Source organism: Amblyraja radiata, chromosome 16 (genome assembly GCF_010909765.2).
Source record: "Amblyraja radiata isolate CabotCenter1 chromosome 16, sAmbRad1.1.pri, whole genome shotgun sequence".
In the NCBI taxonomy this organism is placed as follows: Eukaryota; Metazoa; Chordata; class Chondrichthyes; order Rajiformes; family Rajidae; genus Amblyraja; species Amblyraja radiata.
In genome coordinates, this window is record NC_045971.1 from 17,729,078 (window position 1) to 17,757,075 (window position 27,998).

Genomic DNA, 27,998 nt, shown 5'->3' on the forward strand with positions numbered 1-27,998 from the left:
GATAAAGGGGGCTCTCGGTGCTGGGATGGAGGGGGCATTCTCGGTGCTGGGATGGAGGGGGCACTCTCGGTGCTGGGATGGAGGGGGCACTCTCGGTGCTGGGATGGAGGGGGCACTCGGTGCTGGGATAAAGGGGGCTCTCGGTGCTGGGATGGAGGGGGCACTCTCGATGCTGGGATGGAGGGGGCACTCTCGGTGCTGGGATGGAGGGGACACTCGGTGCTGGGATGGAGGGGGCACTCTCGGTGCTGGGATGGAGAGGACACTCGGTGCTGGGATGGAGGGGGCACTCTCGGTGCTGGGATGGAGGGGGCACTCTCGGTGCTGGGATGGAGGGGGCACTCTCGGTGCTGGGATGGAGAGGACGCTCTCGGTGCTGGGATGGAGAGGACACTCTCGGTGCTGGGATGGAGGGGGCTCTCTCGGTGCTGGGATGGAGAGGACGCTCTCGGTGCTGGGATGGAGAGGACACTCTCGGTGCTGGGATGGAGGGGGCTCTCTCGGTGCTGGGATGGAGAGGACACTCTCGGTGCTGGGATGGAGGGGACACTCGGTGCTGGGATGGAGGGGGCACTCTCAGTGCTGGGATGGAGAGGACGCTCTCGGTGCTGGGATGGAGGGGGCACTCTCGGTGCTGGGATGGAGGGGGCACTCTCGGTGCTGGGATGGAGGGGGCACTCGGTGCTGGGATAAAGGGGACTCTCGGTGCTGGGATGGAGGGGGCACTCTCGGTGCTGGGATGGAGGGGGCACTCTCGGTGCTGGGATGGAGGGGGCACTCTCGGTGCTGGGATGGAGGGGGCACTCTCGGTGCTGGGATGGAGGGGAGACTGGAGGCCGCGTTAGCGGGAGGCGGCGCGGCTGCCGTGAACCATTCCCTCCGCTGGCGGCGCCACTGAGCGGCAGCGGCGACAGGCGGTGGGAGGGAGCAAACATCGAGCGGAGCTTGGGAGGGAGCGAGAAGCAGAGCTCGAGTCGCCGGCGTGAGTACCTGAGACCCCCGGCCGTGAATACCTCACTCCCCGGCCTAGGGACCCACCTCACCACACGCCCGAGTAATGGGGGAGATGGTGTCGCTGACCGACCGAATGCCCTCCGGCACCCTGCCCCCGGGGTGAGAGGAGCCGCCGTGTTTATTTACTGCGTGACCCGGGGCCTGATACCCGGTCGGCTCATCCACCCTGGGCCGGAGGCTGAGAGGGACCCGAGCTCCTCCACCCTGGGCCGGGGGCTGATGCCCAGTCGGCTCATCCACCCTGGGCCGGAGGCTGAGAGGGACCCGAGCTCATCCACCCTGGGCCGGGGGCTGAGAGGGACCCGAGCTCCTCCACCCTGGGCCGGGGGCTGATGCCCAGTCGGCTCATCCACCCTGGGCCGGGGACTGATGCCCAGTCGGCTCATCCACCCTGGGCCGGAGGCTGAGAGGGACCCGAGCTCCTCCACCCTGGGCCGGGGACTGATGCCCAGTCGGCTCCTCCACCCTGGGCCGGGGGCTAATGTCCAGTCGGCTCCTCCACCCTGGGCCGGGGGCTGATGTCCAGTCGGCTCCTCCACCCTGGGCCGGGGGCTGATGTCCAGTCGGCTCCTCCACCCTGGGCCGGGGGCTAATGTCCAGTCGGCTCCTCCACCCTGGGCCGGGGGCTGATGTCCAGTCGGCTCCTCCACCCTGGGCCGGGGGCTGATGCCCAGTCGGCTCCTCCACCCTGGGCCGGGGGCTGATGCCCAGTCGGCTCCTCCACCCTGGGCCGGGGGTTGATGCCCAGTCGGCTCCTCCACCCTGGGCCGGGGGCTGATGTCCAGTCGGCTCCTCCACCCTGGGCCGGGGACCCAAGCTCAGCATCACTGCCCAGCCACAGCTTCATATTCCTATCTCCTCTCCCGCCACCCGGGCTCCGTGCGCTGCACCCCTCAGTCTAACCCGACCAATGTTATTGACACTCTGTCGTTCTGTCTTTTTTTAAATCAGAACATTGCTCCATTAATAGTAACAAACATCTCCACCAGCCGTTCCATCTCCACCACTATCACTTCCCCGTTTGACTTTTAAGTGCCTGGGTGTGTGTTTTGTTACCTTTAACAGCAGTCCACCAAAGCAATTGTTGTGCTTCGTTCCAGTGGCGGACAAAGGGGGCCCACTTCATCAGGGGCCCACTTGCCATCGGGCAAGCTGACACACTGGCCGGTCCGCCACTGCTTCGTTCTTCTAACACACATCACCATCACCACCCCCCCCCCCCCCCCCCCCAAAAAAAAGCAGTCACCCTGCTTCTTTCCGTGGCTGTCGTTGATACCCTCGTCCCCTGGAGTCTGAAGAAAGGGTCCCGTCCCAAAACGTCGTCTGTCCATTCTTTCCACCGAGCTGCCCAACCTGCTGAGTTCCTCCAGCACTTGGTGTTTTTGTTCATCGTTCCATATCTGCAGTTCCTTGTGTCTTCACTTCATTACTCGTTCTCTGCACCACCATTAAAAGCCTTTCTTTCATGTCATCACTGCATTCTGTCCTCCGACAAAGCCAGTTTGTAACTATTCTTTGCCGTCATATGTTCCTTTTTTGGTCTCCCTTCTGCTTCTTGCTCATTATCCAAATGTTCCTGCAAGTGTAATGTCATTTAATGCAACAATAACTGATGGAAGGCTGTAAGATTACAATAGGGTTAGAGACAGAAAGTAAAGGATTTTTTTGTATTTTGGAGAACTGGACAAGGAGTCATAGTTATAAATCGAAGGTAGACACAAAATGCTGGAGTAACTCAGCAGGACAGGCAGCATCTCTGGAGAGAAGGAATGGGTGACTTTTCTGGTCGAGACCCTTCTTCAGACTACTTCTAGTCATAGTTATAAGATGGTTATCTTCGTCTGTGGTAGGGCTGGTCTGTGGAAGGGCTGGTCTGGAAGGGCTGGTCAACGACAGGGGTGAGCGCGGGGAAAATGCAATAAAGGCGTTTGTTCTTAAGCAACCAGGTTGGAAATCCTTAATGCAGGGAAAGCTTATCATGCAGAACTTGCTGAAATGACCAGCATGGATGCATTATGGAAATCCAGATACTTATCAAAGGGAAAAGTTTGGACGGAATGTTAAATGAAGGTGGTGCCTTGTGTGGAGCACAAAAACAAACACAGACTTTGGTTTTGTCAATAGTATGTAATATATCACCAGCTTGTTAATTGTAGCTGCCTCATCAGGTTGTATTTAAATGGTGTTCCCAAGACAAGATACTTGTCATATGCACAAGTAGAGTTCATTACAGCTATGATAACGATCTTGCTTGCAGCACTATCAGCCACATGGACTAGGATAGCACACAAAACAGAAATTATCCATTAGACAATGAAAATAAAAATGTGTGCAAAAACAAGACTTTGGTGCAAAATACAATTAGCACATGGCAGTGCAATATGTAGCCCACAGTGTTACTGAGGTTGGATTAGAATTGTGCAGATTAGTTCAAAAACCTGAAGTATTGGTTTCATTATTGTCACGTGTACTGAGATAACTGTTCCTGACCTTGGTGGTGTGGGACTTCACGCACCTGTCTCGCCTCCCCAGCAGCGTCAGTGAGAAGGGGACATGGCTCGGATGTTGGGAATCCTTAATGATAGATGCTGCTGGCTTTAGGCAGCACCTCGTGAAGATGGTTTCGATGGTGGGACTGGCTGTGCCTATGAATGACTGAACTGAGTCCATCACTCTCTGCAGCTCTTGCGTTCAGTGCACTGGTTTTGCTGTATCGGACAGAATACTTTCTAAAGTTTATCTGTAGAAGTTTGTTAGAAGATTGGGGGGGAATCGGGCTTATGATTTTAAAAATTCATTTATCAATATTGTAAAATGAAACAGATTAAAGAAGGGCCAGACCCATCAGTGGAAACTGGCACGTTGTCTCCTAGTTTTCCCATTCCACCGTCAATTATTAGTTCCCTGGATTTGTTGATATTGATGAAGAGGTTGTTGTTGCAGCACCACTTGACCAGGTGTTTAAGAAGGAACTGCAGATGCTGGAAAATCAAAGGTAGACAAAAATGCTGGAGAAATTCAGCGGGTGAGGCAGCATCTATGGAGCGAAGGAAATAGACAACGTTTCGGATCGAGACCCTTCTTCAGACTGATGTGAGAGTGGGGGTGGGGGGGGCGGGAAGAAGAAAGGAAGAGGCGGAGACAGTGGGCAGAGGGAAAGCTGGGAAGGGGAGGAGAAATCAGGGACTACCTGAAATTGGAGAAGTCAATGTTCATACCGCTGGGGTGTAAACTGCCCAAGCGAAATATGAGGTGCTGCTCCTCCAATTTACAGTGGGCTTCACTCTGTCCATGGAGGAGGCCCAGGACAGAAAGGTTGGATTCGGAATGGGAGGGGGAGTTGAAGTGCTGAGCCACCGGGAGATCAGGTTGGTTATTGCGAACCGAGCGGAGGTGTTGGCCAAAGCGATTGCCCCGACCAGGTGCTCTGTTTCCCTCCTGTATGTTGACACATTACTACCCATGATTTGGGCAAAACGGAGATGTTGTTACCGATCCACGCTGACTGATTGATGCCTGCTAATGAGGAAGTCAAAGATCCAGTTGCAGGTTTTAGAGGTTGGGATTGCAGGGTGAAGCGTTAAAGGAGAAAAGGTAAGGACCTTGGGAGGGGGCTTTGAGGGACCTAGTCAATTTGCTTGAAAAAATAGATACAAAGAATAGTGGTAAATAGAAGTTAAACTGGAGGAACATAGGATAAACACAAGAAGATCAAGGTATAGAAATGTAATGAGGATGGGGGGTGGGGCAGGTGAGCATTCCCGTTAAGAATGAGGGTAAGAATTTTGAAAGTAATTCATGTGTTGAAGGATGTACCCAATCTACAGAAGTATTGGCCAGGAGATTGAGAACAGACACTGGGACATGGAGAGTGTAGCCCCATGTGTTGAGGTGGATGTAAGCAAATGGGGCATTTGGAATGTCAGGTTGTGAGATAATATAGACATGATCTGTGAGCCTGAGAAGCAGTCTAACATTAAAAATCTCTTTTGTTAATACGCCTCAAAAAAATGGAAGAAGATAAACGTACAAATGTTTGAGTTTTGACCATTAAAGCAACTGAACCCAAAGATTTATTTTTCAGGTAGAACACTGCTTGCTCATTTTTTATTATTTAATTACGCATTATTTTAATTTTTCACTGTCGTTTGAAGGATTAACTGTATCAATGAATATTGCCTTGCTGTAACTAGGTAGCTTCACATTGTGGTCAGTTTTGAATCACTTGTCTAAAAAAGGATATGAGATAAAGGAATCTACCATGCTAATTCCTGGGGTGAAAGAATTATCCTATCAGGGGAGGCTAGACAGTTTAGGTCTGTATTCCTCAGAGTTCAGAAGAATGACTGATAAACTTATTCGAAAGGGGTTTGACAGTAGCTGTTGATATATAGTGACATTCCTCGTATGTTGCCAAACATACTTGGCCAGTAAAATCTGATTCTGATTCTGATTCTCACTAGGTGAGTCATAATCACGGGATCATAACTATATATCCAAAAATGTGTCAAAGTTTACATCGTTTCTATTCCTTTGCTGTGTCATAGTCAGTCTTATACATCAGACCCTTAAAGGCATAGTCCCTGAAATCACAAAACAACGCACATTATGGCTGCCTTAGAGGAGGGAAAAGAAAAGAGATCCTGGATTAATGCAGCGTAGACAGAGACATGTTTGCAAATGTGATACTTGCCAGCAGGGAAGTTCTGTGTCTGGGCAGGAAGAGAAGGAGGGAGTGGGTCAGGAAATCTGCCAATGTACAAAGACCTGGTCGGAGGTGAATCAACTATTCTCCAGAAGTTCAGGTTTTTGCACAATTGAGCAGAACTGCAGAAAACTTCAGAATTGACATAATAAAACGAGTTGCATAGCACCAACAAATTAGTGTTTTCTGAGGGCATTTATTCAGACACATGAACAAACCATTATTCCTCTCGCCCTCTCAAACACTAGTTCCTAACGGCACCTACCATTGACAATCTATCCCCTCCGTCCCCTGGTCAGCCCCCAAAAGATAAGATATCAAAAGGTCAATCATTGTCCTTCATTTCATTCAGGTATATGCTGAGGAACGACTGAGAAGTCACTCACGTTGCAGGAGTTAGCAGCTTATCAACCCGAGAAAGTAATCCTCTCTTTGGCAGAGAGCATACTGCTGGGATCTTCATGAACTATTTCTTTGTTGAACTAATCTACAGTTAGCGTGTGCCTCGCTGTATAACTTATTTGCAATAATCTTCTGGGTTTGTAAGGTATGAAGAGGGACCCCCTGATTCTTCCTTCATCTGTATAAAATGAACGAGGGATGAGTGAAGTAGAATTATTTTGATGACTGAAGTGTATCATTACACCCGATGCATCACTTCAGATACTCGTATGGTGGATGAGCCACAGTCATACAGCACTGAAAGAGCCCTATGGCCCTTGGTTCTTGGTTTCTTGGTCCTCCAAAATATTCCAAATGGAATTTAAACTGGAGGTGGTGAAGGGAATGCTTAATCCAGAAAGGGTTATTGGGAAGAAAGAGCTACTTTAAATTTAGTTGCATCTGGTTGGGTAACTATAGTTAGGTGGAGATTATTCCATAGTTTAATTGTGCGGGGGAAGAACGAATTGCTGTATACATCTGTCTTTGTAGCTGGGATCACAAATTGGATCGAATGCCCTCGTCTGCTCCTAATTGGTTTGGGTTTGGTGTAGGTCTTGTAGTCTATGTCGAGCTGACCATTTAACATTTTGTAAAAACAAGTCAAACGGTGAGCTTCACGTCTGTCTTGGAGAGGGTTCCACCCCAGAGAATTCAGAAGTTTGGTGACACTCGCTTCTCTCTCATAGGTGTTAGTAACAAATCGAGCTGCCTGTCTTTGGACACGTTCTATGGAAGAAATGTTTTTATTTGTGTATGGGTCCCATGCTGCAACTGCGTAGTCCAAATGAGGTCTAAGGAGGGTGAAGTATAGCTTCTCCTTGACAGAAGTTGAACAATGATGAAAGTTGCGCATCAGAAAGTTTAGGACGCCTGTTGCTTTTACCGTTGCATGATGAGTCTGACCATTCCAACGCAGATTATTCTGCAACTTGATGTCAAGATACTTGGTTCGTTTGGATTCTTCAAGGGTGGCACCAAGTATATTGTAATATGTTTCGCCTGGATTCCTCTTTCTGGTGACACGCATAGTTTCACATTTGGAAGGGTTGAACTGCATGCCCCATTGTTGTGACCACTCAATCATAGTATCGAGATCCTTTTGGAGAGCATCTTCATCATCAGCTGACTTAATTGGACGGTACAGCAAACAATCATCAGCGAAAAGTCTGGTCGTACTTGCGACTTTTTCATGGATGTCATTTATGTAAAGCAAAAATAGGTGTGGGCCAAGTACTGTGCCCTGAGGTGTACCACTCAACACTTGATGCCAATTGGAGCTCTTTCCGTTCACACACACACGCTGAAGACGTTTTGTCAGGAAACTGGAAATCCATCGTTTCGTGTTGGAACGAATACCATAGAAGTCAAGCTTCCGAAGCAGTCTCTGGTGTGGGATGACATCAAATGCTTTAGAAAAGTCCAGCACAACTAAATCCGTGATGACGTTACTATCAAGGTGCTTGGTAAAGTCATTTGTCGTCAGGATAAGCTGAGACTCGCATGATCTATGCCTCCTAAATGCATGTTGATTGTCAGCAAGAATGTTATGTTTGCTCACGTGTCGCATCAGATTAATATCAATTAAATGCTCCAGCAATTTGCAGCAAGTACTTGTTAATGAAACAGGACGATAATTCGCTGGGTTGGTGGTTGAACCCTTCTTAAAGAGAGGAGTGATTTTAGCCTTCCTCCAATCCAGCGGAACATCACCTGAGTCAAGCGATTGTTGGAAAATGAACTGCAAAACTGGAGCCAGTTCTTCGGCTGCGATCTTGAGGGCTTGATTCTGTATCTGATCTGGTCCAATTGCTTTTGTGGTATTGATGTTGAGCAATAACTTCTTGACACCTTCAACCTCAATTTTAATAGCAGGCATATCAGCATACGGGCTGGGCGGTAGGACTGGAAATGATGAAGGCTCCACATCTTCCCGGGTGAAAACGTGTTGAAATTGGTTTGCAAGTTCGTCAAAGCCCATTAAGATGCCTATCAAAGCTAGTTTCATTTGCCTGAGTTTGGCCCATATCTCTCTAAATCTTTCCTATCCATGTACCTGCATTTACACATTTTACATGTAATTATACTCCCCTCTACTGCCATCTCTGGCTTCTTGTTCCATATACCCATCATCCTCTGTGTGAAAAAGTTGCTTCTTAGGTCCCTTTTAAATCTTTCCCTAAATTTATGCCCTCGAGCTTTAGACTTTCCTACCCCCAGCAAAGGCCGTCCACCTCATCTATGTCCCCCCCATTACTTTATATATCTCTAAGATCAGCCTTCAATCTCCTATGTTTTGGAGGGGGAAATGTCTCAGCCTATCCAGTCTCTCCTTATAACTCTACCCTTCCAGTTCTGGTAAGTTCCTCGTGAATCTTTCCTGCACATTTACAAGCATAATGACATTGTTCCTATGGATGGGCAACCAAAACTCCACTCAATACTCCGTATGGTCTCTCCAACAACTTTACAGTTGCAACATGATGTCTCTATTCCAGCACTCCACGTGTGGCACGGTGGCGCAGCGGTAGAGTTTGACGTGACTGCACGTCTTGCCTTGCTTTGATTTACCACTGCGCAACACCTCACACTTGTCTGAGATAAATTCCATCTGTCATTCCTTGGCCCACTGGCCTTTTCATTTTGATTCCATGTGTAATCTTAGATAACCTTCTTCACTATCCACTTCAACACCAATTTTGGTGTCATCCACAAACTTACTAAACATTGTTGACAAAAACAGTAGAATAATTTAGAGAGCAAAGACATCAGGCCTTTGGAGACTGCTTTGGTCACGAAGCTTACAATGTCTTGTCTGTTGGCTCACTGAGGGGGGGTGAAGAGGCGGGATGGTCCAGGCATGAGATGCATGTTGGAATACTTCTTTAAAGTGGCTGATGCGGTTACTCTACAAGACAGCATCTTTTCAGGCCTGCTTGTCGAAATACAGGAGGTAACAAGAAGCATAGGAGTTGTGTGGAGCAGGAGACTGAGCACTGCTTTTTGGAGAATTGTGCATACTTTTTAGCACGGGCTTGCCAGTCATCCCATCTCACAGACAGTGATCAGATACCATCCCTGGTCTGGATTTTTCTGTGCAAGAGCAGCTTGAAACTTCAGGAGAAACTATTTGACTGGAGGGAGCAGTTTGATATTTCTGTTGAGCGGAGAGAGATGCTACTCAAGAGCAAACTGCTGACTTTATTGAGCAATGAAATGTCAGATTGCTGCCCACCGTGCACACTAGAATGCAACACGTGAGCAGTTTCTACTTTTCCAGGAGCATAGGATGCTACACAAGGCAAGTTGCTACCCTGTATGAGCAGTGAGATGCAACACACAACAGATTACTCTACTTAGGAGCAAATGTATTATATGTATCAACCCATCACTCTTCTACAGAGTGACCGCTCCACTCCCCATTCGCAAGCCTTTTCGTTCTGATGATGGTCATTCCACATTCTTCCTTCCCCAGCTACAGCCTATCTTGCTTCCCAGAGCAAGCTGGAATACATTGCATCCTGCCCTTGGGATTTATCAATCCTTGTGTGTTCCTTGTTATCCAACACCCCTTGCTTCTTAATACAGATGTACTCTGGACCATCAGTGTACCCTCCCCAAACTCACTATCTTTCATGTGCTTCTTGGTGAATGCAGATGAGAAATATACATTTAAGACTGCCCATATTCCCCGGATTCACACATAGATTACCCCTTTGGGAACCTACTCTTTCGCTGGCTACACTTTTACTCCTGAATCTGATATACTGGACAAATGTCTTGGGATTTTCACCCTCTAACTTCATTCTGACTAATACAGAATATTCGTGTTCACATTATTCCATTTTTTCGCCATTAGTACTATACCTTGAAAGCTGAGATGATTAAAATCTCAGATGCCGAAGTGAAAAATCAAAAGGCGGAGGTGAGGATAATTTGAGGAAAAATACATTTGCAACACATCTAATTAATTTCTTGCTATTATATGTGTCGGGCACCAATATTTCTTATGAGACATAGGTTTGTGCAATTTCACAGCCAATCACATGGATAGACACATGGATGACCATTCCAGGCTCAAGCATCTTGCACCATTCTGTCTATTAGCTCATTAAAATGAGGGATTAAATTGTCTCACAGTAAGCTCCTTCACTTAAGAACACTTTTATAAATTGACACTTCAGAGTCACACAACGACTGCACTGAAAAAGGCAGAATAGCTCCATAGGGGTTTATTCATGAAAATCTAGGTGCATACCATAAGAACTCATTTCAATTTAATCTATAACATGGAACGAATAAAGGAAGCATAGCCTTGGTATTTTTTTGTTTGCCTTAAGGCAGTTCCAGGGAGAAGCAGATTGAAATGAAAATTTACCAAAGCACAAAGATTATATGGGCATTGGGCAAACTGAGAAGTAAATAGGGGAAGATGACAACAAAATGGAAGCAGTGGAGAAAGAATGACTGGAAAGCAGAGAGAGACATTATAGAATTCCAAATTTAGGAGAACTGAGTCTTTTAATATTTGCTATTCTTTTGATTCCACCCACAGTTCTCGCTGATCTTTTTGTGCACTAATCCCCTCCACGTATTATGGGCAGATACCGTAGTTCTCGAGCCAAATCTACTCCTACCCACTCTTCCTCATCTTTAACATCAGGCACTGTTAATACTGCAGACTGACTGAGAGGCACATGACTGTGAAGTAATTTTCATATTATTCCTGGTGTATGGAAGTTTTGTAATAGAAAGGTAACTTTCGAAGATATCTTTTTCCTTTATGAGTTTTCCCTCAATTTTTGACTATTAGAAATAATTATTTTGTTTTCTGATGTGCACTTCTGTGATTTGAAATCTCTAATCAAGAGAAGATATTGCAAGGTTTAAAAAGTAGCTTACACTTGGGTGCAGATAACAAAACAACCGAGTCATCTTGATGCAGTTTGAAAGTAGCTAGCCGAAAATTAACCCATTAATCCGCAGCATCAGAACTCAAAACAAAATTAGATTTTGGTCTTTTTTTTCTCATTCATAATGTATCTTGTATAAATCTGAAGCTCATTTGAAATATGTGGCAAATCAGATTTTTGGCGTTATGTTAAGTGACATTTGGAAGATTAAATGGTGTAGGCAAAAGAATAAAAGAATTGTACGGTAAATTTAGTAAATGCAGGGGGGGGGGGGGGGAAATTGACTGATGGCATTAGTGTGGTGTCCAACTTCCTTTGAGCTAAAAAAAAAAAATTATGCAACAGGCTGTAATAATTATTACAATATAAAGAGATTTAATGATATATACATCCACTAGTATTCATGCAGATTCAGGTTTACACCGAAGATAGGCACAAAATATTGGAGTAACTCAGCGGGACAGGCAGCATCTCTAGACAGAAGGAATGGGTGATGTTTCGGGTCGAGACCCTTCTTTAGCCTGAAGAAGGGTCTTGACCCGAAATGTCACCCATGCCTTCTATCCAGATATGCTGCCTGTCCCGCTGAGTTACTCCAACATTTTGTGTCTATCCATTAATTTTCATGTTAACCGAATGTATACAAATCTTGATAATCAATCAAATTTAGTTTAGATTAAAGACACAGCACGGAAACGAGGCCTTCACCAACCGAGTCCTCGCCAACCAGCGATCCCCGCACACTAACACTATCCAACACACACTAGGGACAATTTACAATTATACCAAGCCAATTAATCGACAACCCTGTACATGTTTGGAGTTTGAAAGTGAACTGGAGATCCCGGAGAAAACCCGCCCAGGTTCACGGGGAGAATGTACAAACTCCATACTGACAAACACCCATAGTCGGGATCAAGCCCAGGTTTCTTGCGCTGCAAGGCAGCAACCTACTGCTGCGCCACCCTGCCGCCCCAATTCTTTCACAAACTTTTATTCTTCATAATTTAGCTCAAGATCATAGGGGGTATGCAGACGATTGATCGAGCGGTGTACAGGGCCATTGATCTTTTGATTTTCAAATACTGTGTAGGTTTCCAAATTATTTCTGCTCTGGAATGTGGAATTTTCAGTGATTGGTGTATTGTGGATGCACTGTCTGATGTTTGCATTTATGGCTATCAGTGAACAGGAAATTACAGACTGAAACTGTGAAGCCTGTGAAGCACCACTGACAATGAGAGCACTAAAAATGTTGTGTCGCTAACATAGTGTTTTAGAAATGAGAGCAAGGTCTAAACATTTTTGTGGTAAAATTTTCTGGTATTCCTTGAAGTGTTGCTGAGAATCCTCAGGGATCAAGTTTCTGGTATTACATTAAGAAGTGACGTTTGTAAGATGAAGAGGGGTAGGCAAAAGAATAAAGGATTATATCCTAAATTTAGAAAATGCAACATTTTGATGGTTCACTATGACATTTAAAAATAAGTTCAAAAGCACCAATTTGGAAATTAAGGATTTTTATTTTCGCACGTTCTCTTTAAATTTTGTTTGTGTTTTAAGTGTGAGAACAATGTTTCTCCCCACTGATTGCTAGCTGAGTTCAGTTAATTGAGCACATACTGGAATCAAAACTATCTTTTGTTCTGTGTGGCTAAGCTGTTTTGCAGGGTAGTTTGATGTGTTTTAGTATTTTAGCAACCACATCTCTAAGTAACATCTCGACTTCTTTGTACAGGATATGGACTGATGGGGTTTGTCACAACATTCATGATTCATTCATCTAATGTGTGAACCAACGCATGTGCCATCTCCCAAGCCCACATCTCTTACATAGGGGCCTTGGTTACGTTGAGTTGTCTCCTTTGTTCAGGCCATGTTGTTCATTTACCTGATATCAAACTACTAAAAAAAGATACTGAAAAATGGCAGACAGGTTAAACTAATATAGTGTTTTATTAAGCAAAAAAAATCACAGAACTCAAGAATGCATGCTCAAAGCTTACAATTTAAAAATAGAGAGCATTGGTCACGTGGTAGTACCCATAAAGTGGCATGCAACCCGGTCAGAGAAAGAGATTGCCAGGCACATGAAGATAAAGATCCTTAGAGGTGTTGAAAGCTGCCAAGTTGAATAAAATGCAGCATCTGTTTCTCTGCCCCAACGCTGCTCAAAGTGGAGGAGGAGGAGTTGGGATAATATTGAGACTATTGTCTTGGTGAATCAGGAGCACACAGAAACCCTTGTTTAATTGCAGAAAGTGGGCACCACTCATTAACCAGCCACCCACCCAGCATTTCCTCTGTCTGTGGAAGAATCTGAATTTTCCACACAGACCTCATCGGTCATCTCAAAATCTACAAAACCGGAATGAAAATTGGTCATTGTACAAGCTAAGGGGCAAAATGCTATCTATTTTAGAGTAATTTTCAGGAGTTTCTATCTTTGCATGTAAAATATATATATATATTTATTTATTTTTTGCACTGATTATAAAATAAGGCAACAAAAAGTTTTATTTTATTTTGTGCCCCCCTGCAAGTTTATAATGCTTCATACAATATGAGGTATGTTTGAAATGTCGTCACTTATTACGTTGGAGGATTCTCAATGGACAACGCAAACTTCAAAGGTCCACAAGGTTGGTGATGACAAGTGTGCTTAAAAGATCACCAATGGCCAAGACATGAGCGTCGTATCATAGACCAACTTTCAGTATATTTCATAATCAATTAATTAAACAAAGGATAATTCTCACTACGTTTGAAAAAGGTTGTAGAATTATTTGATTAATATAAATGAACATTTAAATACTATTTGATGATACTTTTCTTATATGGGAACATTTATAGCTTCAAGTCAAAACAAGATGGAGCCATAATGATTTTTAAAATTTTGATAATTACTCTGTTGTAAGAAAGCTAACATTGGCTCAGATCTTGCAGTCGGTGGTGATGAATGATAAGTGTAATTCATTCTGCTGATAACTGCTTATTAAGTTTCAATGAGTTTTAAAACATGGACGTTATAGAAACATGTTTGAATTCTTCCAGTGACTGATCCTCTTGCAGAATCTTTTTCCTGGAGCTCATTGTGCTCATCAAAGAGTTTGTAGCTTTTAAGTCACGTGCTGCTGCTTGCTTAGTCCCATGTTTAGGTATTAAATATGAATCTCCTTTCAACTAAGAGATCCGGGTTTGTCTGAGTGTGCCAGTATTATATAATTCGTATATAATTCTGCTCTCGACCCAAAACGTCACCCATTCCTTCTCTCCAGAGATGCTGCCTGTCCCGCTGAGTTACTCCAGCTTTTTGTGTATAACTTCGATTTAAACGAGCATCTGCTGTTCCTTCTTACTCATTCTTCTACATTCAGTGGTCAGCAGTATAGCTCATGTCTTGATATTGTCAGTTGAAATTGTCTGCGTGTTTGTCTGGCTGGTGGAAATGAATGTGATTGAGAACTTGGCAGAATGTAGTTTGTGCACACATGGTGATTTTGTTCTTCAATATAGTGAAGCGCTGAACCACATTCCGTTCTGTTGCACTATGGAAGTCTTACTCCTTCTGATAACTTATGACAGTTATACATAATGAAACTTGCAAAGTCAAGAACCCGGCTGCCTACAAATCTGTAAGATTATAGTCTGAACACCATCTTTTGCTATTCCTTATTTTTTTTGGAATGTGTGTGCGTTGGATTTAAATCCCCTTGGAATACCAATTGCTGAAATATAACATAGCTAAAAGTTGGAGAACTTTTCCATTGATTGTGGGTTGGTTTGACACATCACCTCGTGTTAGTACATCTATAATTAGGAAATCGTGAATTCTTCAGCCTTGGTTGTAACCTTTAGCTTCACTGCAACAGACCCCTTTCAAAAATGGTGTAGATTTTGTGTCATTTGGTGTTTAATTCACTGCCGCAAACTTTGCAAGGGATCTGTCAAAACCAGAAAATATAACAAGAATTAAATCATGCATAGTGAAATAAAGATGGGAAAAGGAAGATCTAGCTAAGAGCAGGAATTAAGAAACAAGAAATATTAAGATTTTTTTTGAAGATCTCTAAAAGTAAAGAAATGGAAGTCCAAATTATTAAATTAAATGTTCAGTGCTGGGATGAATGTGTGATAGAAATTGGAATTGATCAAGTGATTAAACTTCAATTACAGCTGAATGCATCAACCCTAATTTCTTCTGCCTTGTTGACTGACTTATTTGGAATGGTGAGTCACACTCTTGATGTGTTTCAATGCAATGCATTGCAGCATAACTTGTGTTGAGCAGGATAACTTAGACTGTGACTCCATGCTTCTTGGAAGTTGTGTTATCTCCATTGTAGCTTGTTGAGTTGAGGGTAGTTTCTCCACTTCCGCTGTTTTCAGTGCGAAATATTTAACTCTGAGGCAAAGTGCTGCCTCTTAACACTTCTGAGATAAAATGGATAGGCTGGCTGTGTCAAGTTCATTCCCCCTTCATAGCCCGAGACACACTATTTTGTCATCAGTTCTATTAAAAGGTTGTACTGTAACTAACTGACTACTGCAAATTAAAGCTTCAGATGATAATCCAAGCTAAATAAACGAATGAAATTGGCCAGCACCCAATTTATTAAATATGTGCAGATTAAATGGAGGCAGGAATTCAAAGTGCAGTATTAGACCCAGAAATGAATCTTGGATTCATTATAGGAAATTGCATCATCTCGTTACACACCTTCCTGTCTCACTGGTAGATCTCCCTGTGATACTGATTCAAGGTTTCAAGGTCAGTTTATTGTCACATGTATCAATGAGATTTACAGTGTACAATGTACATCACAGTGGATTCCCCATTCCTCACTGCGATGGAAGGCAATAAAGTTCAATCTTCTTCCTCTTGTTCTCCTGCGGTCGGGGCAGTCAAACCTTCCACAGTCGGGGTGATCAAAGCCCCCACAGCCGATGATCGAAGCCCCCGTCAGGGTGATCGAAACTCCCGCGTCGGGGCAGTTGAAACTCCACGCCATGGAGCTCCCGAGTCGGCCTCTTCTTACCAGAGGCTTCACGAAGTTAACGTCCACAGGCCCCGCGGTTGGAACTTCGCTTCATAATGTTGCACAGTTATTATAATAATTAAAGATGAATCTCATCTCCATCATTAGAGTATAATTCTTTGTTCTGAATTCATGTTGCAGGGAAAATACAACACACCATGGGTAAATCGTTCTCCCATTTACCAACTTTCTCAAGACAAAGCAAGAAAGATGATACAGAATCCATCGTGGGAGAGACCGACAGAAAAACTCTAGAAAACACAGATGAAGTACAGGGCAATAATGGAGAGCTCAGTTCTCATGTTCCTTATGTAGAGTTTGTGGGACGGGAAAACATCACATGTTCCACATGCCAAGGGACTGGAAGAATACCAAGAGGTATGTGGTTTTCACACAATTTTGATGCTAGGCTGGTGAAATCTGCTTCACCCACTATTTTGCTTGCAAGTATCTTGCTGCCTCCAACATGAAGAAGAAGGAAATTGCACTGTCAATATAACAAAACAATTATAACTCCAAGTACTTTGTGCAATAATGAGATATTGTGAAAGATTTTTCTTCAATTTGGGAAGACTTGAGACAGCACATACTAAAATACTGATAACTTCATAATCTGACAAATTATTCAGTAATTTAGTGCTTCTATTTCCCTTGCTCTTACCATTTTACACTGGCTAACAATACCTTCGCTCTTAGTTGATGTTATTTTTAAGGTGGCAGTTGTGTGACTCGATGTTGCCAAATATTGTGGTTTACTTTTTTATGAATTGGGCTCCATGCAATTATCCATTGTTCATTGTTTAACCAGTTTCTGTAGGATGGTGCTCAAATGTAACACTTTGTATAAAGTACCTTGAGTTGTGATACTTTGGGAAAACAATAAACATTGTTTACCACTGATATGTGGGTTGGAAATACACTTACTCCATATTATCTAGTAATTTTGTAACTGTGCCTTTTGAGGATGACTCCAGGTCATATCTCAAACTTTAACATAAATACATGTTGCATAACATTTAAAAAAATTATGTACATGTGTGTGTTATAGTACACATAATCGTTGGCCTGCATATAGTGATCAGTTTCCATACCATTGTGTCAAGCGTCTCCTGCTGAATGTTGCTCTAACAGAGAGATATCTTGGTTTCTGCAACTGCACTTTATCATTTCAAAACCAAACATTGCTTGGAAGTTTTAATGAAAGTAATTAGTTAGCAAACTTTAGGTTTTGAAATGATTTAAAATCTTTAGCAAAACATGCCAATTGTTTTAGAACCAGACATATTATGTTTATATGCAGGTTGGGACACATAGGTGAAATTCCTCATTTTTTGGTTATCAGTGGGAAGTTCCTCAGGGATAATGAGGACTTGGTGTAATTGCATTGCAAAATTAAACCTGCAAAATATAGCTTTACATAGACACCATTTTATTATATTTATTAAAAACACTAACATTTAAGTCTGCACAGTTCTGATAATATAACCTGACTACATATCTTTAATGATAACTGTAAATGGGACAGAGCCCTCATTGAATGCAATAACCCAAAAATATAGAATAATTGAAGATCAAAACTGATCAGTTTAATTCTGACTATTTTCAATATTAAAGCAAATGTAATAGAAAATTTGAAAAAAAATGTAATGGAACTGTCCATCAAGAGAGGTTTTAAAGGCGTAATGTTGGTTTGAATTCTGATTCAAAAACAATTTGCAAGTTTTCAGCTAAACCAGCGCTGTCAAATAGATCAGGGGATATATTGTTGGCTTGGGTGTTAGACTGTAAAGAGAGTAAGGATATCAATATTAATTACTCTGATAACTTAACTACATTCTGTGCCATGTGCCACTTGTTAAATAGGACTAACTGAACTGGCATTATAAGTAGACAGCTCAACAATGGGCCGGAATATGAACTACACAGATTGTGCAGCATAGAAAGAGCCCAGCCAGTCCTTGCCATAGTTTATATAATAACTGAGTATTCTGCTGTTCTTCCTTATCTAGCTCTTTCAGCGTTATCCTCTGGAGGCTCCTTGTGCTTATCTTGACCCTCCATTAAATGCAACCCTTCCATTTCTATCAACCACTCCCTTTGGTTGAGAGTTTCATTCACAGAATGTTCCGGCAAAGAAAAATTCTTTGAAATTCTCTAATTGACTTCTTGATTCTGACCTTGTAGGGATGGCTCAGATCTAATTTATCTACATTTTTCCTAATTTTAAAGATCTCCATTTATATAATCACATATTTTCATAAATGAATAAAGAGGCACTGTGTATATATTTTTCTGATAATATAACTTAATTTTCAGTCCGTCCTTGTAAATTGTTCCTGCATCTGCATTCTCTTCAGAGCATGAACCGTAAATGCTGATGATCCACTATTCTCTCCAGCCCTCTGACTCTCAACACAGGAGCCCCCCAAGGGTGCGTTCTGTCACCTCAGCTCTTCTCACTTTACACCAACAACCTCATATCCCAATGCAGCTCAGTCAAAATGTTCAAATATGCAGATGACACAACAATAATTGGCCTCATCTCAGACAACAACGAAGCACAATACCATCAAACAGTCGACAGCGCAGTCAAATGGTGTGCAGACAACAACCTCCAGCTTAATACATCAAAAACCTTGGAAATCACCATAGACTTCAGACGCAAACAAAACCCCAAACCCCCGGTCCATGTCAACTCCCATCCCATAACCTCCACGAACTCATTCAAGTTTCTGGGCACCTATATCTGCAATAATCTAAAATGGCACATCAACGCAGACCACATCATTAAGAAAGGACAACAACGCCTATACTTCCTCAGACAGCTCAAAAAGTTCAGAGTCCACAAACAGCTCCTGGTCCGTTTCTATCAATCCATTATCGAAAGCATCATCACCTCCTCAATCACAGTCTGGTACGGAAACACTGACAGTCACTCACTACACAGATTACAGCGCATTGTCTCCAAGGCCTCCAGGACCATCAACTCCCCCCTCCCCTCAATCCATTCCATTTACCTCCAACGTACCTCAAAACGGGCAATAAAGATCATCTCGGACCCCTCCCATCCATCAAACCACCTTTTCCAGTCTCTCCCTTCAGGGAGGCGCCTCAGGTCACTTGCCACAAAATCCACCCGTTTTAAAAACAGCTTCTTCCCCTCAGCAATAAGAACACTCAATTCCCTCCAATAACAGACAACACTAAGGACTCTTGATGTATATAGTGTCTTGTCTATGGTCTTTGTCTGTTCTTTTGCACTATGTTCTGTTGGTGAGATTTGTGATGTGGTATCGATGCACTTTATTACTATGATCTGTGTTGTTATATGTGTTAATGTGACTAAAGCAGTGTACCATCATGTACCGAACCCAAATACCACCAACCCTGGTTGCTTGGCAAATAAAGATTCTATTCTATTCTATTCTATTCTGAAATAATATTTTTATATATAGCTCACCAGGTGATGGTTGATGTGCTCCCTCCCAACTTGCCAAAGCCCCAGCCCCTGTACTCGCTTTAAACTTTAGACACAAAATGCTGGAATAACTCGGCGAGACAGGCAGTATCTCTGGAGAGGGAATGGGTGACGTTTCGGGTTGAGACCCTTCTTCAGTCTGAAGAGTGAAACCAGTCTGAAGAAGGGTCTCGACCCGAAACATCACCCATTCCTTCTCTCCAGAGATGCTGCCTGTCCTGCTGAGTTACTCCAGCATTTTGTGTCTATCTTCAGTGTAAGCTAGCATCTGCATGGAAACATAGAAAAATAGATGCAGGAGTAGGCTAGTCGGCCCTTCGAGCTAGCATCGCCATTCAACATGATCATCTAAAATCAATACCCCATTTTCTGCGTTTTCCGCATATCCCTGGATTCCCTTAGCCATTACAGCTAAATCTAACTCTCTCATGAAAACATCCAGTGAATTGGCCTCTACTGCCTTCTGTGGCAAAGAATTCCACAGACTTTTTCACCACATGGTGGTGAAAAACTCTTTCCTCATCTCTGTCCTAAATGGCCTACCCTCTATTCTTAAACTGTGACCCCTGGTTTTGAACACCCCAACATCGGGAACATTTTGCCTGCGTCTAGCCTTTCCAATCCTTTAAGAATTTTATATCTTTCTATAGGATACCCTCTCATCCTTCTAAATTCCAGTGAATAAAATCTGCAGTTCCTTCCGACTCCCTTTAAACTAGCTCGGTTCACTGGAAAATGTATTATAATACCGTGTAACATCTTAAAAATTCTAAGTGTGTTGGGATAACCAATAATCCAGAAGAACATTCAGTTTAGAACCACAAAAGTCCTGAGTGTTCATAAGTTCATAAATTCTAGAAGCAGAATTAGGCTGTTCGGCCAATCAAGTTTACTGTGCCTTTCAATCATGGCTGGTCTATGTGTGTGAACATTCAGGGATTTATTGCTTATAATGTAACTCAAGAGGAAGAAGAAGTGTAGCAAGTGCATGATAACACTAGTATCTGAAGGCTTTCCTCGGAGTTAAGTGATCCTGACAAATATATTGTTATTCCTTCATCATCGTTGGGTCTAAATCCTGGAACCCTTCCCAATAGCAAGTTCGGGTAGTAGTTCAAGAAGTTGAATGATCACAATTTGCCCACCCCCCCCCCCCCCCCTTAAGAATGCGTAATAATTTCTGACATTACCAACAAATCTCCCCTCCCACCTCCACTCCATAAATGAATGAGATAAAATGCAGTGAGATCTGATTGACTGTATTTTAAAGTTTTGTTTTCTGTTTTGCATTTTCAGGCCAGGAAAATGAGTTGGTTGCCCTAATACCATATAGTGACCAGAGACTACAGCCACAGCGAACGTCAGTAACTGTAATACTGTTGCAAAAATATTATTTCACTCATAGAAAAAAAACAAAAGAATACCTCTTCCAATTTTGGGTTTTTAATTACTTTTCAGGAAGCTCTATGTGGCAGTGGCTGTGGTGATCAGCCTTTTGATTAGCGGATTTGCGATCTTCTTCCTTTTCCCACGTTCCATTGATGTTGAACACGTTGGTATTAAGTCAGCTTACGTCATTGATGACAAGAAGGATTATAGAGTTATTCTTAAAATTACGGTAAGTTTGTCATATATTGAACCTAATTTAGACTGTCATGTTCAATTGATAACGAAAGGATTGAACACTCTGTAATATGGCTCCACTGTCTACAATGTTTACTTGTCCATTACATGGATAGATAATGAAAAGAGAAACAGGAAAACAGCACGTGGACATTGAAATCAGAAAAATAGATTAGATGCTCATTTCTGATGTTCCAGGTTGTAAGGATAACTTGTGAAATTATTTAGACAGTCTCCATTAAGCCACCAGGAGACCATTAAGTGCCATTCAGAACTGGCCACAACTCGACACTAATTAGCACAAGATTTCTATTTCACTGCTATAGAAATTGTAAAAATGCCCATTGGTTGAAAAGAGGAGTCGTAAGATTAAGGTTAACAGTTTTTATTATTTTAGACTCTTCACTACCACATATTTTCCCTGCCTCTTTTGCAGAATATTTTAAATGTAACAAACTACAACTTCTACAGCATCAGTATTACTGACCTCAGTGTGCAGATTGTGTTTTTTAATGAGGTTCTGGGAACTGTCAACATCAAAAACACCACAGTCTTCAGGCCTTTGGGAGGTGGCCAGGTAATGAGCATTACTTTTGGTGTGAAATAAATTGACGTTTGCTATTATAATTGCAATGTGAAATTGTGCTTTAAACAGGTTATCACCTATATTAAAATAGCACACGGAATGTCCTGTAAATATTTGAAGGTGGTATACTTTAATGTATCACTAAACAGCTCATTAGTCTTTATTTGCTGCATTAATCTTGTACTTTGTACTTTGTACCTTGTCTAAGATTAGTAACCAAATATTGCTTGGAGATCCTGGCTAAAATATTTGCAGACAACCTGATTTAATGTATTGAGTTACCAGAGTTTCCATTTGTGTTTCTATTCAGCCAGTGTGTTGGAAACATAGTAGGACCTCTGGCATGGTTCAATAATGTATGTTTATTCATCAGAAACATTTTTAAGATGTGTTTAAACAGTATACAAAGCCAACTGAAAGAGTTTCTATAAAGTCCAGGAACTATTACACAAGACCAGGGCTGATTATGACATTATTTACGGTGAACCATCAAAGAACATTTTGAAACCAACTGCATGCCTTCAATTGCAAGGATTCAGTCAGGTGGATGTTTGCTGCTTCTGTCCTTTTACATTGCTTCTCTCAGTAAGCCAGAAGGAATGTTAAATAAATTAAATAGGATTGTGCATCATAGATATGTTCATTTTTAAAATTGGATCTTTTATTAAACTATTGATATTTCAGTATATTTTAGATTGGTTATTTTCTCTAAAGTGATCTACCAGCCTGAGATACAAGAACATGTACTAGAGACGAGAGGGACTTAAACAAAAATCATTATTGTAATCCATATTTTAATTTCCTAATGTTTTTTTTGAAATGTGAGTAATTGCACACAAATAAACATCACTAATTATTGCTTGTCGCTGATATGAGTCTAGCGCATGATTCATTTTGAACATATTACTGCTGTTACATTACAGCTTTGTACACGGAGATGGAATTACTGCAGCAAAATTCCTTCTCTAATTAATTGTCAGAATACCCAAAATTTCCAATTTAGTGCTTTTCCCCCCCCTCTGTAATTTAAATATTAACTAAATTGGATCAGCTTACATGAGATGTTAAACTCGTTTGGTCACTTCTGCTGTTCCTTCCTACACATTTCTTTTGTTCAGTCACTGTCATGTTTATCCATGTTTAACACATTAGTAGGTACCATTTCTGTTTCCATGGGCTGTGTACTCCGTCATTTGATCATCTCTTTACTCTTTTCAGATTTTCTATGCTGTGACAGCTACATTGGATGATCTGGGCATGTAGTAAGTATTATGACTATTGTGTATAGGAATTTCTACCCACACAAATGAAATGGCAGCGATGAAAGGGAAACATTTTCTATTTGACTGCTCAAGTGAACAATAATATCTCTATGAGCTTGTCACAAACTAAAATAGCACTAAACTATAAAAGGAATGACTTTGATTTAAATAGTTCCTTTCACATCGTTAGGAAATCTCACATTGCTTCACAGCCAGTGCAATATTTTCTAATTTTTTGTTGGAAAACAGTGGGAACTTGTTAGACGTCTGTGTGGAGATTGAATCTTGGTCAGGTCCCCAAGAGAAACTGTGTTCCTTTTAAAAGAGATGACGTGATATTTTAAGCCGACTTGTAAATGTGAATTGGGCCACACGGCACTATGTCTGATAATTCTTTGCCACTACATTGAACTGACGCCCCAACCATGTGTTCAGTTTTGCAGCGACTTGTGCCCATAAACCCTGGCACTGGTATGTGATTGCTATCAACTGGACCAAAATGATACATTTAAGGTTCATATTTAAAAGCTTCTGAAAGGAACTAAAATATTTTTCATTCCTGCTTTAAACCTATAATGTTTTAGGCATTCCCAAACACCATCACATTTTCCAATTTCCCCACTATTTCTCATGATGACCACATGTTTAGAGGTACAGTTTGACAGCCTCCAGTATCTAAAATATTGGACATTCTTTAACGTTGACTGCTTTGATGGTGTAAAGACTTAAACATATTGCTTAATAACTTTTCAGCATAAATAACAATTTGGGGGGGGGGGGGGAGGGGAAGTAGGTAAATTAAAACAATAATAAGATTTTATATATATGGGTGTTAATGTGTAATTTGTTGCATATGTCAGATAATCTATAATGTCTTTCTTTTATTTTGTTTTTAAGCCATTATTGCACAATGCCTGAAATCAAAGTCCACAATATTGTGATCTCAATACAGTAAGTGTTCTATATTAGAGCCTCCTTCATAGATTCTGAATTGATATATCCAGTTAAATTAATTGCTTCATTTTAACCAAGTTTATTTTTTCCTTATTCAAAGCAAATTATTTTGTACAACCCTCACCTGAATGGAGAAATAACATTATTTGATCCACACACTTGTGTTTGTCGATCCCTCCTATCTTGAAGAATTATAATGTTATTGCAGACCGCCGTTTTCTTTTCTGTGTATAAACTGAACTAGATAGTTTGTTTTTGGCTTCTAAGTGAATTAGCTAATTCTGTTTTTTTTAAACGTTTAATTTGTTTTAATATACTGTGGTGTACTTGTGGGTGTAGCTTTCATATTGAAATTAGGCTTGCTTTGTACAAATAGTGCGGTCTTTTACACATAATTCCAAATGCGCTTGCCCATCCAGTTGGAGACATATTTTCTACGACCATATCCTTTTGCCCAGAGATTACTTATGATTCCAGTCACATTCTTGTGGTCTCTCTCATCCCCACGTATTCTTGCACTTTGAGGAGTCATTAAATCTCTTATAACAAATCAAGTTGTTTAATTACACCACTGTGACCATCGAAACCTATAGGCTGTGGGCCGAGCATTAAAAATGTGTCTAGAAATCAGTTTTTGTGACCCAAGTCACAGAACTACATGAAAATTTCCACAGATTTAGATGAAATATAATTGAGAAGGAAGTCGTAACTCATCCTTGCCGAAAGTTGCACATTAATTAATTAAACTAATTAGAAAATCAGATCGGGAAAGTAAGCGCCATCTAGTGGCCAATGCCCATATTACACGATGGGCAGCCTATTTCCGTGTTGCAGTCCATTTAAACTATATATTATACCTATATATATATATATATATATATTAATGACAGTGGAGACCATCCCCTGTGGAGGGTCAGGCAGAGGCTACAAAAAAAAATCTCATAGTCATTAAGTCTGCATGGACTTCAATTCATAACATTTCAACCTCTTCTTAATGTTAATGAGAATAACACTGTTACTACCATAGATAAATTAGTTCAAGTTCACATACACCAATTCATTTCTACATAAACATCAGCCATTTCTGACCAGTTCTCACTCCAATCGCAGCCTATAAAGTGCAATGAATATTCCTCCGTTTTTCTCCCGTGGTCGGGGCCTGGAAACGGCCGCTACAGACGGCACTATGTACAGCCCCCCGGCTGCCCGTGGCTCCGCGTTCGTGAATCGGACGCATTTTAATTGAGACCGCGGCTTCACTATGTTAAATTCATCGGCCCCGCGATCGGAGCACTTTTTCCCGGTAAGTAATCGCAGGCAGCTCCGAGATTAGATGGTTAAGACTTATTACTCAACAACAAGCTGGCATTAGTGAAAATGTTTAATTTACCTTGTTATTGATACACACAGTTTAGGCCCTCAACTTCATGAATGAATGAGTGAGTGAATGAATGAGTGAGTGAATGACTGAATGAGTGAGTGAGTGAGTGAGTGAGTGAGTGAGTGAGTGAGTGAGTGAGTGAGTGAGTGAACGAGTGAATGAATGAACGAATGAATGAATGAATGAATGAATGAATGAATGAATGAATGAATGAATGAATGAAGGAGTGAATGAGTGAGTGAATGAATGAGTGAAAGTACAGCCTCCAAATCTCATTTTTTTCATTATAAAGGGTGCAATTAAATTAATTAAAGTCCATACAGATTAATTTTCATAAATTCAGACTTTAGATCTTACCTTTCAGTTTGAGTTGATTCACAAAGTTTCACAACTTTGTGTTGCAGCACCTTAGCAGGGACTTTGCTTTCAAGGCTTTCTTCCACTTCTATCCACTTGGCTGCACATTCTTCAGACTTCTTAATGCTTTTCTCACTAAATTCAATTACCCTGCTGCAAGTTTCCACGACATGTATTCTACAGAACAACAAAGAACCTTAATCGGAATCTCCAGTAAAACAGGCATCAGTGAAGTACTCTCAGCCATGTTGTGTGCTCCCTGCCTAGCTAGCCTGAAACAAAGCGCGTGATTGGCCAACTGGCATACAACTCAATGTTAAACGTGCTTTGATTGGACTAAAAATACCCAGAATTTTTCCGTTTTTTCTCTAATAAAAAAAATGTGCAAGTTTTGTTTTTGATGAGTTTCAGGGGTGATTTATATAATATTTTTACACAATATGTGAAAATTTCATGTACTTTTGTGACTTGGGACACGAAACACTGGAATAAAGCTCCCACAGCCTACTACCTGAAAGTAGGCGCAAAGTTTAACGGATAAGTTTTTTTTACACAGAGTGTGGTGGGTGCCTGGAACGTGCAGTCAGGGATGGTAGTGGAGGTAGATAGGATGGTGGCTTTTAAATAAGGACATAGATGTGCAGGGAATGGAAGGACATGGATATTGTGCAGGCAGATGAGGTTAGTTCATCTTGACATCATGTTCGGCACAGACATTGCTCCTGTGCTATATGTAAACAGAACTCTAACTGCCACTTATGGATCACTGACGTGAATGCAGCTATGGTTTTCATCAAAATGACAGCATAAAACTAATTAACGTTCTATCATTTGTTCTTTTTCGTCTCTTCCAGAGTGACCGTGACAGCCTGGTATTTGTCACACTCGGAGCAAGTCTCTGTTGATGCCTACCAATATGTTGACTGTGGCTCCAATACCACTCATCTTCACAGCCCCTATTACCCTCCCCAGGACAAACATTCGCAAGTGATGCTCAGCTAACTCAAAAGATGCTTCTGCACTTTCACTGAAGGCTTCCAGCATGGCACCAACACATCCTCCTCTGTGCGTAGATACTGTGCTTCAGATCTGGTGTGAAAATCTAACCAATTTTGCACCCATCCTGCTTGATTATGTTATAGTACCCTGTGTAATAGTGTAACACTTCCAAGATGAGTAAATGAACTTGAAATATTAAGCATATCATGGTGATTTGATAATCTTATGAAAACAAATACAGCTGAATTACTGAAGCTGAACAATAATTCGAATTTAGATGGAAGTGAACCGAGACAGTTGTCAAAGTTGCTTAATTTTGGATATGACATCCATGACTTTAATAGCCTCCAAATTTAAGTGTGCGGTTCTTCAAATACGACCTCATTGTCTGTCTCCCATTAGACATGATGAGAACATGTCAAAAGATGTTATTTTGTACAATGTCTGTGGACAGTCTTTTGGGTAACATTTCATTATGGTGCATTAAGACTGAAACTTTGGAAGAAAAAAAGGTGTAACATTGTCAAAGTACTTCAATTACAGGAAAGCGGGATGTATAATAATGAAAAAGGAATGATAGTCATACAGCGCAGAAACAGGCCCTTCGGCCTAACTCATCCATGATGACTAAGATGTCCCATCTAAGCTAGCTCCATTCGCACGTGTTTGGCCCATATCCTTCTAAACCTTTCCAATCCATGTATCTTTTTGGGAAGTATGTTGAGTGAATGTTCAGAAAATAGAAATATGTGGTAGTGCAGTTGGCCATTCAGCCTATCTTGCCCATGCTTTAGTTTACCGACTGTCTTGTACAGTTCCAGCACAGATTTGCCTCTACTCCCCATGGTGGAATAGTCTGTGTGCAAAATGTTGGTGGAGTGTTACTGCCTAAAAATTCACTTCAACAGAGGAGAAAAAAAACCTGCTAGCCACTTTTTGCACCTGATTCTGGGAGGTTTTCCCAGCCAAGAATAGGAAAGTTTTTTTAGTACAACTATTCTAGATGGGTATTGTTATTTGGTTTGTATTATAACCTTAAAAAGCAAATAGAGCTATTTCAAAAGTTTCAGATTAATTATTATATTAAAAGTATTCAATATTTTTTTCAATTAAATAGTTGTTTACTATTCTCTCACTTTAAACAATTGAATTCATGGCATTGCCAGCACTAAGTTAGCCCTGAGCTGAAGATGCAAACGCATGGGTGTGTCTGCAATCACATAGACTGGGAAGGCAGAATCTTCCT

General features: G+C 41.7%; 2 protein-coding genes across 2 annotated transcripts; one reads left to right on the top strand and one right to left on the bottom strand.

Annotated features, from left to right (window-relative positions):
- Positions 1-849: 849 nt before the first annotated feature.
- tmem106a (transmembrane protein 106A) lies at positions 850-27,731 on the top strand. Its single transcript, XM_033035268.1, has 8 exons — positions 850-982; positions 16,254-16,490; positions 20,887-20,950; positions 21,049-21,208; positions 21,650-21,790; positions 23,018-23,061; positions 23,959-24,012; positions 26,608-27,731. Exons 2-8 carry the CDS (start codon positions 16,271-16,273, stop codon positions 26,753-26,755), a joined length of 831 nt encoding a protein of 276 aa, XP_032891159.1. The 5' UTR covers positions 850-982; positions 16,254-16,270; the 3' UTR covers positions 26,756-27,731.
- On the bottom strand, positions 1,360-1,839 carry LOC116981733 (uncharacterized 26.4 kDa protein-like). The gene has a single exon (XM_033034786.1). The coding sequence runs from the start codon at positions 1,837-1,839 to the stop codon at positions 1,360-1,362; it is 480 nt and encodes a 159-aa protein (XP_032890677.1).
- Positions 27,732-27,998: the final 267 nt, after the last annotated feature.